At 43.8% G+C, this 20445-nt stretch overlaps 1 protein-coding gene across 1 annotated transcript in view; it reads right to left on the reverse strand.

Annotated features, from left to right (window-relative positions):
* HSD17B3 (hydroxysteroid 17-beta dehydrogenase 3) overlaps positions 1–20445 on the reverse strand; it is a 105779-nt gene that overhangs the window by 13223 nt on the left and 72111 nt on the right. The window contains exons 7-9 of the mRNA XM_056524932.1: positions 20089–20123; positions 18548–18629; positions 17569–17634 (exon numbers count right to left, since the gene is read on the reverse strand). Of these exons, the coding sequence (XP_056380907.1) occupies positions 17569–17634; positions 18548–18629; positions 20089–20123 (183 nt within the window). The remainder of the gene's footprint in view (positions 1–17568; positions 17635–18547; positions 18630–20088; positions 20124–20445) is intronic.

A 20445-nucleotide genomic window follows, 5' to 3' on the forward strand; every position in this document is an offset into this window, starting at 1 on the left:
GTTGTGTGGGTGTCACAGGGAGTAGGGACAGGCAATTCATCATCCTCCACAACCTGTACACTTTCCTCCAACTTCTCCTCCTCCTCCTTTACTCCATCACCACCATTCTCACTTTCTTCACCGCCACTAATCTCCCATCATCCACCTCCACCTTCACTTTACCTGGGGATTTCATGGCGGGAAACCGGTCTTCATTCACCAGTTTTTCTCGGAAGAGACCGCTCCCCTCCAGGATCTCTGCTCTCTTCCAGCTTTACTATCTCAGCCTTCAGGGCTGTGATTATTTTCTTCAGCGCTGTCTTATTCCTCTTGGACCCAGAGTCCCAGACTCCCGCGCAGGTCTTCTCTTGCCAACCTCAGCTCCTTACCGCACCGTTTGTACTCCGCAAACCGTACGGTCATGCGGGAGCAGTATGTTGCGCTCGACTCCTTGGGCCCTTTCTCAGCCCACATCTCCACACTCTTTCTCCTCGCCTTCCTTCCACCGCTGGATCTCTGGCTTGCACCCATCACCTGGGAAGCAGACCCTGCATTGCTGCAGACTCTGCTTGATCTTCTCCCTCCGGCCGGAATAATGGCTGTTGCTGTTTGCACTCCACCCACCGCCAGTCTGGAAGAACGGGAGGTGGAGGCCCGGGGCTCCATTTAGGGAGGCCCTTCCCAGGAGGCTGCCATACTCCTGGGAAAGGCTGATGGATCACCTGCTCTGCTGGAAGTCTGGAGGAGCTCAACAAGGGAAACACCCGTACGCTATTCACACTGGACTGCTCTGGGCTGTGTGTAACAAAGTGAGGGAGGAAGTTCTCCACTGTATGGCTACAGAAGATGTAACGCCTGTTGGGGAATGCCCCTTCCCAATCTGTGAACCTGACTGAGACTGAGCAGAAAATACAGAGGAATATCAAGGTAGAAAACGAAAAAATAATACAAGAATAAAGGCAGGGGGTGGTTTATCATGATGGGGTGGTGAACTGGGAAGATTATAAAATCTAACAAGATCATGACAGGTACTGTATAAGGGTTTATCCAGCATTTGAAAAACCAAGCTGATTTCTTCAAAAAAAACTGAACCTCATTTGTCTGCAGGTTGAGTGTGGTTTTGAAGCTTAGTTCCCCTAAAGAGAATAGAGACAAGTTGTCGTACTACACACAATCTGCGGACAGGTGTAGTACTGTTCTTGGAAGAAATTACCTCTGTTTTGCGATTGCTGAATTACCCCCTTTAAGAAAGAGTCACACACAGAAGCAACACCTCCCCATGCACGCAAAGTAACTCTTTCAGTGGGCATATTGAAAACTATTTGTATCTAATGCAAGTTAGATACACAATTGTGTTGCACCTTCTTCTCATCTTCCTGTATCACTGTACAAAGGAGTGCGCCCCACGGGACCCCTTACTAACAACATCCAGTACAGACCCTCCAGATCTTGCAAATGTTTTGTGTCTGCTCTGTTGGATCTCTTCATCCAATCACTACAGGCTGCTCTGTAACCAACTACTCTCTGCTTTTAGACAGGAGTCTGATAAACTGGACAGGAGTGAGTGAGTGAGTGAGTGCTAGTCCCGCCCTCCCTTACCGAACTTTGTCCAAGCCTGTGCTTCAGCTTGGACAAAGATGATGCTGCTGGACAGAATTATGTTCTGGATGGTATGGTGACCCCTAGTGGTGTTTTGTTAAGATGTACTACATATAAATAAGTTTTGATAACTACGTGCTCTACTCCCTAAATGCTTTTTCTAAACATGTAATAATGTATGATCAGCTGGAAACATGACTCTTCACCAATGAATTAACCAAAGAAGGCCAAAAACAATATGTAGTTTCTAAAGCCAAATATATATAAAAGTAATGTGTGGAGACTATAGAAAACAAGTTCTGAAAAATAGGTGTAACATAAAGCATAAGGACCCCAGTGAAAATTGGGCCTCCCACCTGCCTTGTGGCATGTATAATACTATGGTTTGGTTTTTTGATTTGGCAATTGCTATATTGTCCAACTCTAAAGCTAAGCCGGTAGACCAATAAATCTCACATGCCGTTATGTCACATCAGTAACTGAGTAACCTACAGTTCATACTGAGATTTCTTCTAGATTCATATAGACCATTACAAGAAATGTACCGCTTATAAATGGTGTAAACCCAACTGTTAATTATTTTAATGAGCATCATTACAGACTGATTCACTTCATGAGTCAGTGAATACTTAAAGCGCAACTGTCCTGAGGTTTGGGGCATATAACCTAACCACAGTGTGTGTATGGTGTGTAAAATATGTCTCCAGCCTTAATTTTATCCCTCTTATTACGGCTTTTATTATCTCAAAAAACACTTTTATATGCAGCCACTGACAGTTGGATAGGCATGGCCAGGGGTTCACTATGTCCCGTGGCCGCCACACCTATCCCCTGTACACCAGCGCTGGGACCGCTGTGTGATTGACACACAAGTCCCAGCACATGCACCCCTTATCTTTCATATGTAAGCACCGACCGACATTTCTTTACAGAGAGCAAGCGCCTCTATGCGCACGGACAGTGCCCGTCCTTCTCCTATTATTGCTCCCTGTGCGGGAGACGCGCTGGGCGCTTCTGCATTCCCTAGAGGCAGAGAGTGCTCACTTTCTGCCTCCAGTATTGCCCGGGTGCACGGAGGTGTCAGACAGAGCGCTCACTCTGTAATGTCGGTCAGTGCTCACATATGAAAGATAAGGGGCGCAGGGTTCTGGTCATACCGGCTTTTAGGCATGAAGGGGTAATTACCAGCGCGGGGTCCTGGTTATGTCTGCACTTATCTATTGTCAGCAGTGCACAGTCCTGCTATTTGCATCAGCACCGTAGCTATGGGGCTGGTGAAGTTCTGTGCCATTATAATAATTACTGCCGCTACAAGGGCTCACTTCTTCCTGTTTTACAGATGTCTTCTGTGTAGAACCAAGCATAGATGCTGTGTGTTCTGTAGTGAACCCCTTCCGGGTGAATTCCCCTTTGATGATTGTGATCATTGTTCTAAGAAAATAAAGCCTGAAACACCAGTAGCAAAATCCAGGAGATGTATTAGTTGCCTACGGCATCTTATGGATGGGCATCCATCTAACTTATGCTATGCATGTTCACCCTCTGATAAGGGTGGGTTTGAAGACGAGGCGAGAGACTTTTTTTAATTGGATGCGCATACGTATGACTGATCCTGGTCCATCTGGGTCAAGTAAATGGCATAAAAAGAGGGAAAGATCTTCCTCTTCCTCCTCATCCTCGTCTGAATCTATGCCGTCTGCTTCTAAAAAGAAGTATAAGCGTATTAAGACTATGAAAAAAGTATTATCTTCTTCCTCTGATAGCTCTGTTAAAACATCACACAGGAGAAAGAAGAAATATCATAGTAAAGTTATGTCATCTTCCTCTGATTACTCCAGCTAATCTTCTGAGGATTACTATCCGTTCAACACAGAATCTGCAGACAAACTTATCAAGAGGGTGAAGAAAAGTATAGAATCAGGAAAGCATGAACGGTCGGTGAAGGATAAAGAGAAATTATTCTACTTCCCTAAAAAGAAATCTAGAGTTCTTCCAGGCCATCATGTACTCCAAAGTATCATGGAAAAGGAATGGAAGAAAGCGGATAAGCGTCTAGATATGGGTTCTAGATTCAAGTCGATGTATAGGCTTGATCCAGTTTTTAAAGACTGGGAGCAACCTGGCAAAGTGGATCCTGCAGTGGCCAGAGTCTCTAAAAAAGCCTTTTTTTCCAGCCGCTGAGTCCATACTGTTGAAGGATGTAATGGACAAAAAGCAGAAACGCTTCTTAAAAGATTGCATGGGAACATTGCATCGCTAAAGAAAGAAGACAGGAAATATCTCAGGGTGGCAGTCGCATCAAAAGATCAAATCTTTCACTTTCAGTTCCGTGCCCTTCTGTTCTGGCTATCTCCTGCACCTAGAATTTTCACAAAAATTGTGATCGTTCTTGTGGCAGCACTCTGGCTCCAGGGTAATAATCATACCCTACCTGGATGACTGGTTGATCATAGCCTCTACTCCAGAAGTTCGAAAGATTCACATTCAGACTTGCATCCAGCTGTTACAGAACGTCAGATTTATTATAAACCACCAAGAGTCGGAATTGACTCCAACATCCCGCATCCAGTTCCTGGGTCTTATTGTAGATCTTCGGATGATGAAAATCTTCTTGCTAGCCCTGAAGATTCTTCAGATAAGAAATGCCATACGGATGCTCTATCTCTCTCCAAAGGTAATCATCAGAAGGGCCATGAGGATTCTCGGACTTCTGACTGCTGCTATAGAGGCCGTTCCTTGGGCAAAAGCCCACTTCAGAAGTTTTCAACAAGAGATTCTCTTGTCCAGGCCGCATCTCCGGCCTCTAGACATGCAGATATCCACACACTTCAAAGTCTGCAGCAGTCTTCTTTGGTAGACAGTCAGTTCAAATCTGGAAGTGGGGAAAAGCTTCATCTACAACAATCCAGTGGTGATCACTACGGATGCCTCAGCCACAGGATAGGGGGCTCATTCTGGAAAGACTTGGGTCCAGGGGATCTGGGCCTCCAGTGTGGCAAAGAAATCCTCAAATTTCCGAGAACTCAAGGCAATCCAGCTGGCCCTCCAGCATTATGAGTCATCTGTCTTAGGAATATTTGTTTTATTGCAGACAGACAATGCCACCGTGGCTTTCTATGTCAACAAGCAAGGGGGAACTTTCTGCCAATCTCTTCAGTATCTGTGAGCCCTAATCATGCAGTGGGCAGAGCCAGTTGTTTCAGACCTTCGAGCAATACACATCAAAGGGGTTTGCAACCATCAAGCAGATCTCCAAAGTCGTCAATTGCTTCAGTCCGGAAAGTGGTCGCTGAATCCGATTTATTTCAAGTTGTTAACAGAGAAATGGTGAGTTCCAGAGTTGGATCTAATGACCACCCGGGAGAATCGGAAGTTAGTGATATTCGGTTCTCTCAGGAGACACGACCTGCCAGATGTGCTAGACGCATTTTCCTTACTCTGGAGCAAGAGATTTATTTACCTATATCCTCCTCTTCCTATTCTGCCCCGGGTGCTGTGCAAGATTCTGTCAGGATCTCCATCAGTAATTTTAGTAGCCCCATTCTGGCCCAGGAGGGCCTGGTTTCCAGTACTGCTTAAGCTGTCAGCATCTACATTTGACAACATGGTTCCTGAAGGGGAAAGACTGAAGCAGCTAGGATTATCAGATGAAGTAGTGAAGACTCTGCTGGCTTCATTTTTTCGAGATTGTGGAGAAAGTTCCAGGCCTGGCTCTCCCAGTGGGAGTTGCAAATGTATCTATCTTCGGTTCTACAGATCCTGCAGTCGGGTCATGACAAAGGGCTTAAAGTAAACACATTAAAAGTACACTATACCGCTATTAACCTCCCTGGCGGTATGATTCTGTCTGGAAATGTGTACCAAAAGCGGTACAATTTTTTTTAACTGAATTTCACATCTCCCTCCGCCCATTTCACATCTCCCCCGTCACATTCCCCTCTCCCTTGTCACATCCCCCGTCACATTCTCCCCCCTCCTTGTCACATTCTCCCCCCTCCTTGTCACATTCTCCCCCCTCCTTGTCACATTCCCCCCCTTGTCACATTATCCCCCTTCATGTTACATTCCCCTCCCCCTGTCACATCCCCCCCTTGTCACATCCCCCCTTCATGTCACATCCCCCCTGTCACATTCCCCCCCTTGTCACATTCCCCCCTGTCACATTCCCCCCCTCTCACATTCCTCCCCTCTCACATTCCCCCCTTGTCACATTCCCCCCTTGTCGCATTCCCCCCCTGTCACATTCCCCCCTTGTCACATTCCCCCCTTGTCACATTCCCCCCTTGTCACATTCCCCCCCTGTCACATTCCCCCCCTGTCACATCCCCCCCTGTCACATTCCCCCCTTGTCACATTCCCCCCTTGTCACATTCCCCCCTTGTCACATTCCCCCCCTGTCACATTCCCCCCCTTGTCACATTCCCCCCTGTCACATTCCCCCCTGTCACATTCCTCCCCTCTCACATTCCCCCCTTGTCACATTCCCCCCTTGTCACATTCCCCCCTTGTCACATTCCCCCCTTGTCACATTCCCCCCCTGTCACATTCCCCCCTTGTCACATTCCCCCCTTGTCACATTCCCCCCCTGTCACATTCCCCCCTTGTCACATTCCCCCCTTGTCACATTCCCCCCTTGTCACATTCCCCCCCTGTCACATTCCCCCCCTGTCACATTCCCCCCTTGTCACATTCCCCCCGTCACATTCCCCCCCTCTCACATTCCCCCCTTTGTCACATTCACCCCCTGTCACATTCCCCCCCTGTCACATTCCCCCCTTGTCACATTCCCCCTCTGTCACATTCCCCCCCTGTCACATTCCCCCTTTGTCACATTCATCCCCTGTCACATTCCCCCCTTGTCACATTCCCCCCTTGTCACATTCCCCCCCTGTCACATTCCCCCCCTGTCACATTCCCCCCTTGTCACATTCCCCCTCTGTCACATTCCCCCCTTGTCACATTCCCCCCTTTGTCACATTCATCCCCCCTTCTCACCTTGTCCTGCAGCAAATACACTAGGTTTGCCGGCAGATTTCATACCTAGTGTATCTGCTGCAGAACAAGCCCTTTCCCCTTCAGCCAATCACAGGCTTTACACCACTGCGGCCTGTGATTGGCTGAAAAGTGAAAGGTCCTAGAAGATGAATAGTGAAGAGAGGACACCCCGGACCGCACGGAGGGGAACGACATCTGCAGGGACCGGGACTAGGTGAGCAAAAGGTTTTTTTATTTTACTACTTCTTCCTTTTACACTTAGCTCAGTGTTTTTCTACCAGGGGGCCTCCAGCTGTTGTGAAACTACTACTCCCAGCATGCCCGGACAGCCTTTGGCTGTTCGGGCATGCTGAGAGTTGTAGTTTTGCAACAGCTGGAGGCCCCCTGGTAGGGAAACACTGACTTTTAGTATTTTTCTTTACCTGCTCTGGCCGGCCCCCGCAACGGGAGCCGACCAGAGCAGATAATCGCATGTTTTCCCGGGGGGCCGCATCGCTATATCACATTGCTTTTGCGATATATCGTGCAGCCCGGCCGGGAACTCTGCAATTCTACCCCGAGCGTGACTCGGGGTTACCGATCCTGGCAGGGAAAATTAACCCCGAGTCACGCTCGGGAATACCGCTCAGGAGGTTAATGCCATGACAGAAGGAAGATTCAACAATCAGCCGCTTATCATCAGGTTCTTTAAAGCATTGAAGAAGTTAAATCCTGTAATCCGTTATCCAGTGGCCACCTGAGATCTGGGTCTAGTACTCAATGCTTTGACGAATCCATCACTTGAGCCTCTGGATGCAGTGGAATTTAAATGGCTGTCTATGAAGGTGGTTTTTCTTGTTGCCATTACTTCCGACAAGAGATTAGGAGAGATTCAAGCCAAATCATCTAAAGAACCATACCTCAGATTTCTGCCGAATGGAGTTCGGCTCAGAACTATGCCATCGTTTATTCCAAAGGTTCCGTTGGCAGAAAATATAAACAAGGAATCTTTTCTACCAGTTTTTTGTCCTGATCCTGGCTCAGAGGAAGAACAGAAGTTCCATACACTGGATGTTAAGCAGGCACTTTCCTGCTATTTGTGACGGGGCCATGAATTCCAGAAGGAAGAAAACCTCTTCATCTTGACATCAGGCAACAAAAAAGGTTGTAAAGCATCTAAAGAAACCTTGGCACGTTGGATTCGTACCACCATAGTAGAAGCTATATTAAAGCGGTATTCCAGAAAAAACTTTTTGTTTATATATTAACTGGCTCCAGAAAGTTAAACAGATTTGTAAATTACTTCTATTAAAAAATCTTAATCATTTCAGTACTTATGAGCTTCTGAAGTTAAGGTTGTTCTTTTCTGTCTAAGTGCTCTCTGATGACACGTGTCTCGGGAAACGCCCAGTTTAGAAGAGGTTTGCTATGGGAATTTGCTTCTAAACTGGGCGGTTCCCAAGACACGTGTCATCAGAGAGCACTTACACAGAAAAGAACAACCTTAACTTCAGAAGCTCATAAGTACTTAAAGGATTAAGATTTTTTAATAGAAGTAATTTACAAATCTGTTTAACTTTCTGGAGCCAGTTGATATATATAAAAAAGTTTTTTCCTGGATAACCCCTTTACAGAAGGAATGGAACTACCACATCCTTTAAGAGCCCATTCTACATCAACGTCTACATCTTGGGCTGAAAGGGAGCAGGTATCCTTGTTGGAGATTTGCAATGCTGCAATGGTCGTCATCATCCACGTTTGCCAGACACTATAGTTTGGATCTGCAGACCGGGAGCCCAGCCTTCAGCACCGGGATGTTGTCTGCAGTTTGCAGATTTGTTCTATGTTATATCCCTTCTGTGCTGTTGGATGGACGAAGAGGAAAGTGGGTATTTATATTTACCGTAATTCTACTTTCCCCGAGTCCAGAAGGCAGCACACATACGCTCCCAATAAAGTTATGTTTTGCATCAGTCGGTCTATTTTATTACACAGTATGCTAGAGTTGGTGGGGTCAATTTATGAGTCCATTGGGCCAGGGGATAATTAATTAATTCATTATTTTAATTCTAGATGGGTGGTCCTAGTGGGCGGTCCAGGAGACCAAATTACTCTTCTGTGCTACCTTCTGGACTCGAGGAAAGTAAAATTACGGTAAGTATAAATACCCACTATACACTGCTCAAAAAAAAAATAAAGGGAACACTTAAACAACAAAATGTAACTCCAAGTTAATCACACTTCTGTGAAATCACACTGTCCACTCAGGAAGTAACACTGATTGACAATCAATTTCACATGCTGTTGTGCAAAGGGTACAGAAACCAATTAGCAAGACACCTTCAATAAAACAGTGGTTCTGCAGTTGGTGACCACAGAACACTTCTCAGTTCCTATGCTTCCAGGCTGATGTTTTGGTCACTTTGGAATACTGGCGGTGCTTTCACTCTAGTGGTAGCATGAAACATAGTCTACAACCCGCAAAAGTAGCTCAGGTAGTGCAGCTCATCCAGGATGGCACATCAATGCGAGCTGTGGCAAGAAGGTTTGCTGTGTCTGTCAGCATAGTGTCCAGAGCATGGAGGAGACAGGCCAGTACATCCGGAGACGTGGAGGAGGCCGTTGGAGGGCAACAACCCAGCAGCAGGACCGCTACCTCCACCTTTGTGCAAGGAGGAGCAGAAGGAGCCTGCCAGAGCCCTGCAATATGACCTCCAGCAGGCCACAAATGTGCATGTGTCCACTCAAACGGTCAGAAGCAGACTCCATGAGCGTGGTATGAGGGCTCGACGTCCACAGGTGGGGGTTGTGCTTACAGCCCAACACCGTGCAGGACAGTTGGCATTTGCCAGAGAACACCAAAATTGGCAAAATCTCCACTGGCGTCCTGTGCTCTTCACAGATGAAAGCAGGTTCACAGTGAGCACATGTGACAGACATGACAAAGTCTGGAGACACTGTGGAGAACGTTCTGCTCCCTGCAACATCCTCCAGCATGACCGGTTTGCCAGTGGGTCAGTAATGGTGTGGGATGGCATTTCTTTGGGGGGCTGCACAGCCCTCCATGTGCTTGCCAGAGGTAACCTGACTGCCATTAGGTACCAAGATGAGATTGTCAGACCCCTTGTGAGACCATATGCTGGTGCAGTTGGCCCTGGGTTCCTCCTAATGCAAGACAATGCTAGAACTCATGTGGCTGGAGTGTGTCAGCAGTTCCTGCAAGAGGAAAGAATTGATGCTATGGACTGGCCGCCTGTTACCCAGACCTGAATCCGATTGAGCACATCTGGGACTTCATGTCTCGCTCCATCCACCAATGCCACGTTGCACCACAGACTGTCCAGGAGTTGGTGGATGCTTTATTCCAGGTCTGGGAGGACATCCCTCTGGAGACCTCATCATCAGGAGCATGTCCAGGCATTGTAGGGAGGTCATACACTCTACTGAGCCTCATTTTGACTTGTTTTAAGGACATTACATAAAAGTTGGATCAGCCTGTAGTGTGGTTTTCCACTTTGATTTTGAGTGTGACTCTATATCCAGACCTCCATGGTTTGATAAATTTGATTTCCATTGATAATTTTTGTGTAATTTTGTTTTGTGCACGTTCAACCATGTAAAGACGAAAGTATTTCATACGATTAGTTCATTCATTCAGATCTAGGATGTGTTATCTTAGTGTTCCCTTTATTTTTTTGAGTAGTTGTATAAAAGTGCAAGTCTGTGGGGAGATAGTAATAATATGTGCAAAGTTGCAAGTACAATATACCCTCTCCGTTTCCACAGAATTCACACTATACAAAATATAGATCCTGTTCACTAAAAAGACTATCCACACTGTCAATATAAGCAGATAACGATAAGCTACTAAATAATGTAGAGAACAGACCAAGCACAGATGGCGGCACAGGTTCAAGCGTAAATACTTAAGACCTTGGGCCCATAGCAACCAATCAGGTCGCTTCTTTCATTTTGCCGAGGCCTTGTTAAAAATGAAAGAAGTGAGCTGATTGGTTGCTATGGGAAACTGGGCACCTTTTTCTCTGGACAAGTTTTGATAAATCTCCCCCATTGTCACTATCTCCCCACAGACTTACACTTTTATATATACTCTTTACTATCTTTGCACAGTTGGAGTGCCATACATGCATATTGTTCTTACTGCATAGTGGGTGTCCTTAGGTGGGTGTGCCAATACGGCCCCCCTAGTGCTTAGGGTTGCCCAAAAGTGTTTTTAAATAGTTTGTCCTTGTTTTTTGCTATTACTTATGTGCAATAAAGTTATTTTCTACAGATAATTTATAATTATTGTCAACTTGAGAGATGTGCTACTGAATTAAGGTTCTTTTTTCTCTTGTGGTGTTACATATTAGTTCTCACACCTCTAGTAGCACCCCGGTATATCTGAATGGTAACCTAACAGTGGATTCGGCTGACTTTAGTATAAGGTATATGGGTGCCATAGTCTTCAAAAGGTGCAAGTTAAATTGCACTCTCAAAGTTTACCCTGACAAATGAATTCCACTGCCCCTAACCTTTCTGTATTTTTTACTATTCCTGTACTGAGCCTAGTACACATCAGCTGTTACTATTCTGAGAGTAGCGACCTGGATGGAAGTCCCCTACACAGAATTCCAAATCTCTGTACAGGAGTAATGGATGTCGACCAGAGGGCTACTTAGACTTTTTCTTACTTTCACTAAATCCTTTGTAATGTAAAGAGAAATTAATAAGGATAAGCTATATAATAACTGTTTATCATTGATTTTGCTTGGTCTTGTCCCGTAAAAATGATCAGGGACACAAATAGTATGTATATGCTAATCATAGTGACATATACAAAAGGCATTGATTGCTGTCTAGTACATAGCTCATTCAACAGGTGCCCCTGGGCAATAATGGTGCTCATCGTCTGGCGTGGAGGATTTTTCTCTCTTCCAGCAGTAATAAGTGTCTTATTGGAGATGTCTCTCAGATCTTTCCATATAAAGGGACCTTTACTAGTACCATATGGTGACATTATTTTTGCGTATGTGTGGCTCATGTGTAAAATATTTATGGCAACATTATTTGTTATGACTAGACGCGCATAAATCATGGGTATATGTCTTTGTGACATGTCAAAAATTACAGGTAGACTCTAATGCAGTGGTTCTTAACCTGGGTTAGATCGAACCCCAGGGGTTCGGTGAGTCATTCCCGGGGGTTCAGCGGAGGAGGTCGCAACAGGACAGGCAAACCCCGAGCTGGCCCGGGGCCCCGAGCAGAGCCGGTGTTTGCCCGTCCTGTAGCGACGGGGCAATTCCTCCCATCACTATTAACTCCCTGCAGCCCCACGTTAAGTTTAAAAACGCAGGGCTGCCGGGAAAGCGCACGCTGGGACGTCACTGACGTCCCGTGCGTGCACCCATGGAAACGAACACGCCGAGGACTGGAGGATAGAGAAAGAGGAAGACGCGCATTGGCCAGCTTGGATAAGTGACCAGCGGCATGTCATCTTCGGTGCTCCAACCACTGGTCCCAAGACCTACTGCTATAGCCGGTGCGGTGGTCAGAGCACTGAAGTGGGCAGTACACAGGCATACAGCCTCCAGCCATACACTGTATATGGCTGGAGGCTGTATGTCTGTGGGGGAACACTGCCTACAACAGTGGTCTTCCACCTGTGGACCTCCATATGTTGCAAAACTACAGCTGTTGGCTGTCCGGGCATGCTGGGAGTTGTAGTTTTGCAACATCTGGAGGTCCAGAAGTTGAAGACCACTGGCCTACATAATGTGGGGGAACACTGCCTGCCTAATGTGGGGGAACCCTGCCTGCCCAATGTGGGGGAACCCTGTCTGCCCAATGTGGGGGAACACTGCCTGCCTAATGTGGGGGAACTCTGTCTGCCTAATGTGGGTAACACTGCCTGCCTAATGTGGGGAAACTGTCTGCCTAATGTGGGGGAACACTGCCTGCCTAATGTGTGGAACACTGCCTGCCTAATGTGTGGAACACTGCCTGCCTAATGTGGGGAACACTGCCTGCCTAATGTGGGGGAACTCTGTCTGCCTAATGTGGGGGAACACTGCCAACCTAATGTGGGGGGAACACTGCCTGCCTAATGTGGGGGGAACACTGCCTGCCTAATGTGGGGGAACACTGCCAACATAATGTGGGGGAACACTGCCTGCCTAATGTGGGGGAACTCTGTCTGCCTAATGTGGGGGAACACTGCCTGCTCCTAATGTGTGGGGGAACACTGCCTGCGCCTATTGTGTCTTAATGGTTTTGTTCATTTTGTGCACCTATGTATAAATATATACTTAAATATATACCTCCTATGTTTTGAATTTGAAGAAATCATATTTTATTTTTCCAATTAAGAGGGGTTTGGTGAATGTGCATATGAAACTGGTGGGGTTCAGTACCTCCAACAAGGTTAAGAACCACTGCTCTAATGCTTTCAAGCAAATATATCCCATGGGAACATGGCCTCAAATAATCATTTTTTCAGCAAATTCACATTACACCCTGTTCCAAATTATTATGCAAATGATATTAAAGTGTCACAAAGATTAAATATGTCTCAGGGCTCTTTTGATGACTGAAAACAATCTCGGACACCTGTGATAATTAGATTGCCAGGTGAGCCCAATTTAAGGAAAAACTACTAAAGGTGGGTGTTCAACATTATTAAGCAGAGCACCATTATCACGCAATATGGGGAAGAAAAAGCATCTCTCTGCTGCCAAAGAGTGAAATAGTTCAATGCCTTGGACGAGGGGTACAGTTTGGAGATCACTGTGCAGTGGTCGCTAAACTGTGGCCCTCTATATCTTGCAAAACTACCACTCTCAGCATGCCCACACAGTAGTTTGCTGTCTGGGCATGCTGGGATTTGTAGTTTTGAAACATCTGGAGGGCTACAGTTTGGAGATCACTGTGCAGTGGTCTCTAAACTGTGGCCCTCAAAATCTTGCAAAACTACAACTCCCAGCATGCACGGACAGCAAAAGGCTGCCTCAGCATGCTGGGAGTTGTAGATGTGTGCCTCCAGCTGTTGCATAATTTCAACTCCCAGCATGCCCTTCGGCGATCAGGACATGCTAGGAGTTGTAGTTTTGCAACAGCTGGAGGCACACTGGTTGGAAAATACTGAGTTAGGTAACAGAACCTAACTCAAGATTTGCCAACCAGTGTGCCTCCAGCTGTTGCAAAAGTACAATTCCCAGCATGCACGGTTCTTTCAGTGCATGCTGGAAGTTGTGGTTTTGCAACAGCTGGAGGTTTGCCCCCCATGTGAATGTACAGGGTACATTCACACGGACGGGTTTACAGTGAGTTTCCTTCAAGTTTCAGCTGTGGCAAATTTTCCGCCGCAGCTCAAACTCCTAGTGGGAAACTCACCGTAAACCCGCCCGTGTGAATGTACCCTAAAAATGCTACACTACACTAACACAAAATAAAGGGTAAAACACTACATATACACCCCTTACACTGTCCCCCCCAATAAAAATGAAAAACGTATCATACAGCAGTGTTTCCAAAATGGAGCCTCCAGCTGTTGCAAAACAACAACTCCCAGCATTTCCAGACAGCCATTGACTGTTCAGGCATGCTGGGAGTTTAGCAACAGCTGGAGGCACCCTGTTTGGGAATCACTGGCGTAGAATATTTTTGATAGCGGAGCCAATTGTAATGCTTGCATCCCTGATTTAGCCACAGTTTTATCCATGACCTGATGGAATAAACTTTGAGTAACTGCAGATCCAGTGCCTCCTCTATTTTTCTCTTTACATTGGATTGCCTCTCTGGATTATCCAAGGACAGAGCACAGACATCAAGTTACTACTACCAGCGTTCAGGTGTTGACCCAATTCACACTACGTATTTCCGCTATAGAAAAAAGGTACGCGGCAGTGCCGTACTCACTATTTTCTTCTATATGGGCATCCCGTATTTCAAGGAAACAGTTTAGGGCAACATATGGGAGTAATTGCTTTATAGATTTTGGGGGCCTTTTTCTCCTTTTACCCTATATGAAAAGGAAAAGTTGGCGTCCACACCATCATGCTAGTGTAAAAATATAAAAAAAATTAACACTAACATGCTGGTGTTGCCCCATACTTTTCATTTTCACAAGATGTAAAAGGAAAAAAAGACCACCAAAACGCAATTTCTCCTGAGTACGGAAATACCCCAAATGTGGACGTAAAATGCTCTTCGGGCGCACAACATGGCTCAGGAGTGAGAGCGCACAATGTACATTTGAGGCCTAAATTGGTGATTTGCACAGGGGTGGCTGATTTTACAGTGGTTCTGACATAAAAGCAAAAAAATAAATACCCACGTTTGACCCCCATTTTGGAAACTACACCCCTCACGAAATGTAACAAGGGGTATAGAGAGAGGGAGCGCCATTGGGCTTTTGAAGAGAAAATATGTCCGTAGTTGAAGGCCACGTGTGTTTACAAAGCCCCCATGGTTCCAGAACAGTGGGACCCCCCACATGTGACCCCATTTTGGAAACTACACCCCTCACGTAATGTTATGAAGGGGTACAGGGAGCATTTACACCCCACAGGTGTCTGACAGATTTTTGCAACAGTGGTCAGTGAAAATGAAAAATTTAATTTTTTATTTGAATAGCCCACTGTTCCAAAGATCTGTTAAATGCCAGTGGGGTGTAAATGCTCACTGCACTCCTTATTAAATTCTGTGAAGGGTGCAGTTTCCAAAATGGGGTCACATGTGGGGGGGGGGGGGGTCCACTGTTATGGCACCATGGGAGCTTTGTAAATGCACGTGGCCTTTAATTACGGACACGTTTTCTCTCCAAAAACTCAATGGCGCTCCTTCTCTTCTCACCATTGTAGTGCGCCCACAGAGCAATTTACAATGGCGCTCCTTCTCTTCTGAGCATTGTAGTATTGACGTTCACATATGGGGTATTTCCATACTCATAAGAAATGAGATCACAAATTTTGGGGGGAATTTTCTCCTATTACCCCTTGTAAAAATGTAAAATTTGGGGAAAAGCCCGCATTTCAGTGAAAACGAAAAGTCGTCAAACACCTGTGGAATGTTAAGGCTCACTGTACCCCTTGTTACGTTTCTTGAGGGGTGTAGCTTCCAAAATAGTATGCCATGTGTCTTTTTTTTTGCTGTTCTGGCACCATAGGGGCTTCCTAAATGCAACATGCCCCCCCCCCCCCCAAAAAAAAATAAACATTTCAGCAAAATTCACTCTCCAAAATCCCATTGTTGCTCCTTCCCTTCTGAGCCCTCTAGTGTACCCACAGAGCACTTTACATCCACATATGAGGTATTGTTTTACTCAAGAGAAATGGGGTTACAAATTTTGGGGGGATTTCTCTCTTTTTACCCCTTGTAGAAATGCAAAAAATGTCTCTACAAGAACAGTGTAAAAAAATGAAGATTTTGAATTTTCTCATTCACTTTGCTGCTATTTTGTATATATATATATATATATATATATATATATATATATATATATATATATATATTATACTTTTAGGGGTGCAGTTTTTATAATCGAGTAATGTATGGGGTATTTCTAACATGAAAGCCCCTCAAATCCACTTCAAACTGATCTGGTTCCTGAAAAATTCTGATTTTGAAATTTTCGTGAAACATTAGAAAATTGCTACTGAACTTTGAAGTAAAAACATGTACACTTTATGATGTAGTCATATGGTATTTGTGAATCAAAACATAATTTATTTGGAATATCCATTTTCCTTACAAGTAGAGAGTTTCAAATATGAAAAATGCTAAATTTTCTGGAAAATTTTGAATGTTTCTCCAAGAATGAATGCAAGTGACGACAAAAAAATTACCTCTATATTAAAGTAGAATATGTCATGAAAAAACAATCTCGGAATCAGAATGAAAGGTAAAAGCATCCAAGAGTTATTAATATATAAAGTGACAGTGGTCAGATTAGCAAAAAAGGGCTGCATCCTGAAGGTGAAAATGAGCTGCATCCTTAAGGGGTTAAATAAGAGGCCCTATGTTAAAATGTAACATGACCTGTTAAAATGTTTAAAAAGTTAAAATGTTGTTAGAAGTTTGATTGAATTAGCTTTTGATTTCAGTAAATATGCTGCAAACACAACAAATGACAATTTTCATTTCTTTACGACCTATAAAATGTTGTGAAACTTACTGTGCGTTAACCATTTTGAACAGTACATTGTAAGTTTTAAAAAAAAAATACTGTTATTAGGAGGTTTGTTCAATAAAATTTGAATTGTACTCCTAATAGTTGATAGCATGAGAATTATGCTGACTGTTATTTACATAAATTATTTAGGAAAATGAGAAAAATATAATTTGCATAATAATTTGGAACAGGGTGTAGTGTATTTTTGACTTTGCAACCTCCAAACGCCTTTATTTTTATGCATGGAAGGCACCATACTACTTTTTAGATCAATCAGTAGAAAGGTTAGGTGCAGCCCTGGTCCTGCAAGAATACAGAACATGTTAAAGGGGTATTCCAGGCCAAAACTTTTTTTTATATATCAACTGTCTCCGGAAAGTTAAACAGATTTGTAAATTACTTCTATTAAAAAATCTTAATCCTTCGAATAGTTATTAGCTTCTGAAGCTGAGTTGTTGGTTTCTGTCTAACTGCTCTCTGATGACTCACGTCCCGGGAGCTGTGCAGCTCCTATGGGGATATTCTCCCATCATACACAGCTCCCGGGACGTGACATCATCATTGAGCAGTTAGACAGAAAACTTCAGAAGCTAATAACTATTGGAAGGATTAAGATTTTTTAATGGAAGTAATTTACAAATCTGTTTAACTTTCCGGAGCCAGTTGATATATATATAAAAAAAGGTTTTGCCTGGAATACCCCTTTAAGTGGTACTGAGGTCAAAAGATTTATTGTATAGTACTGCATAGAATGCTGGTGTTGTATTAAAATATTAACTTAATAAAGTCTTGCATTTTATACTAATTTCATAGAACATAAACTATAGTTATGATTTCCATATTACCTGTATAATAATCCCTTTGGATTTGTACTCAGCTAAAAGAGCTTTGGAGAAGGTAGAAACAAATACCTATAAAAAAAAATAAAAAATACACAAACAATAAGTTCTCCCGTAATTGACAGTGTAGAGAACCTTTATTAACCCTTATGGGTGTGTTCACATGTTTTGATTTTTTATTGCAATTATTGAATAGAAAGCCAGGAAAAGATCATAAACAGGAGGACCTCTGACCTTGGCTCTTCCATTGATAGCACTTTTTGCCTCTCATTCAGTCCCTGAAGTCTCTCAATTACTGACCTGGCTAGTTACTGCTGTGGTCCTCTGTTCCCTAGTGGGCTCTTGTGTAGGTTTCACCCCTCTGACCTGTGCCAATACTCCTTCCCAAGGCCCTGCAGCCAAAATCTAGGCTTCTGGCAGCCAAGATTATCCGGCCGTCAGGTGGGCTCTGGTGAAGACACATGGATCACCTCAGACTCTGCTACCCAGGAATGGGTTGGAGTACTGGTTGTGTGCTTGCATTATAAATCTATTGTGTGGATAAATATGTTGGTTTAGATATGGTAAGTACAATGGGCCTCATTTACTAAGGTTTTTCTGAGTAGTAGTAGTTTTGTATTTTCTTTTCTTTGTGTCGTGCACCAGAATTTCCAACAAAAAATCCAAAAAACCCTACTCACTCTCCACTTTACTCAGAAAAACCGAAAAGGTGGTGTGGTCACTGAAAAAGGGATGTGTCCTCTACAGTTTTGAAAAATTCCAACAAATTTACTATTTACTTTAATATTCGCACATGTGGTGGGTTTGAGCTCTGGAAAACCCGACAGCTCAGAGCAGTTGTAAGAAAAAGCAAAATGTAGGGAAAAGTGCATAACATAGGGAAAATTTGTCAATACTGTGGAAAAATACCTGTTGAGAAAAAAAAACACACAGAAAACTCCACTCCACTCTTAGTAAATGTGTTATATACACCAAATTCACTTACTTTGGAAGCAGAATACATAGTGTAAAGTGGGCAAGGAAAGCTGCCAAAAGCAGAGGAAATATTCAGAATAAGACCCTTTCTCCTAAAAATAAAAATAGCAAACTTAAAATAAAATAGTGGTATATTATTCACATTGTAACAATTTGAATCATTCATCTAAGATAAAGCGAGTTATATTTTTCAGTAAATAGTTACATTTCACAAACCCATGGGGAGATTTAGCAAAACCTGTGAAGAGAAAAAGTTTGCCAGCCATATTTTTCAATAGTCCTGAAATCTTGTTTCCATTACGGCCACTATGCTTAAAACTAAGCTGAGACTTCCCATTCTGTTTAGATCATTTTCCAAAATACTTCAAGGACGAGTGAGGATGTTCATGTCAAAGCATAGATTTTATTGTTACACTAGCTGAGTACCCGATGCTGCCTGGTTTTTCCTACCTTATCCTTGTGGGGGAGGAAAAGCAACAATGGAGGATGCTTTTGTCCTCATATCCCATCCCTAAATCCTGACCCCATATCCCGACCTCATATCCTGTCCTGTTTAATTTATTTATCAATGATATAGAGGATGGTATTAACAGCTCTGTTTCTATCTTTGCAGATGACACCAAGCTTTGTAGCACGGTACAGTCTATAGAGGATGTGCATAAGTTACAAGATGACTTGGATAGACTAAGTGTCTGGGCATCCACTTGGCAAATGAGGTTCAATGTGGATAAATGTAAAGTTATGCATCTGGGTACTAATAACCTGCATGCGTCGCATGTCTTAGGGGGGATTAAACTGGCAGAGTCACTGGTAGAGAAGGATCTGGGTGTACTTGTAGATCACAGACTACAGAATAGCATGCAATGTCAGGCTGCTGCTTCCAAAGCCGGCAGGATATTGTCATGTATCAAAAGAGGCATGGACTCAAGGGACAGGGACATAATACTCCCCCTTTATAAAGCATTGGTACGGCCTCACCTGGAATATGCTGTTCAGTTTTGGGCACCTGTCCATAAAAGGGACACTGTGGAGCTGGAAAGGGTGCAGAGATGCGCAACTAAACTAATATGGGGCATGGAACATCTTAGCTATGAGGAGCGATTAAAGGAGTTACAATTGTTTAGTCTTGAGAAGAGACGTTTAAGGGGGGATATGATAAACGTATATAAGTATATTAATGGCCCATACAAAAAATATGGAGAAAAACTGTTCCAGGTTAAACCCCCCCCAAAGGACGAGGGGGCACTCCCTCCGTCTGGAGAAGAAAAAGTTTAGTCTCAAGGGGCGACACGCCTTCTTTACCGTGAGAACTGTGAATTTATGGAACGGTCTACCTCAGGAACTGGTCACAGCAGGAACAATTAACAGCTTTAAAACAGGATTAGATACATTCATGGAACAAAATAACATTAATGCTTATGAAGAAATATAAAATCCCATCCCTTCCCCAATATCGCGCCACACCCCTACCCCTTAATTCCCTGGTTGAACTTGATGGACATATGTCTTTTTTCGACCATACTAACTATGTAACTATGTGACAGGTATTACCTTTGCTCCATCTGCTTCAATACTAGTCTTGTCATCTAAATACAGAAACATAATATTTAGTATATAAATATATATGAAATGTAACAACTTACAATTGGTCAGCATGAAATGCTGGGTCATTTTTAGTTTGAAGCCTGCAAGGTTGGGAGTCCACCACTGGACTATTTCTTAGAATTTGACTGTATAGTAAACACCAAAAAATATAAGTAATTGCTTATTGAAATGTTTAATGTTAATAAACTCATTAAAAATGGATTTCTCACTTTAGACAGTTACAAATGTCCTATCTACACCAAAATGAAAAAGTCCTGCAGCACTCCGATTTGCTTGAACCTTAAGTGTAGTTTATTCACCTAA

Source organism: Hyla sarda, chromosome 1, assembly GCF_029499605.1.
Source record: "Hyla sarda isolate aHylSar1 chromosome 1, aHylSar1.hap1, whole genome shotgun sequence".
NCBI classification, from domain to species: domain Eukaryota; kingdom Metazoa; phylum Chordata; class Amphibia; order Anura; family Hylidae; genus Hyla; species Hyla sarda.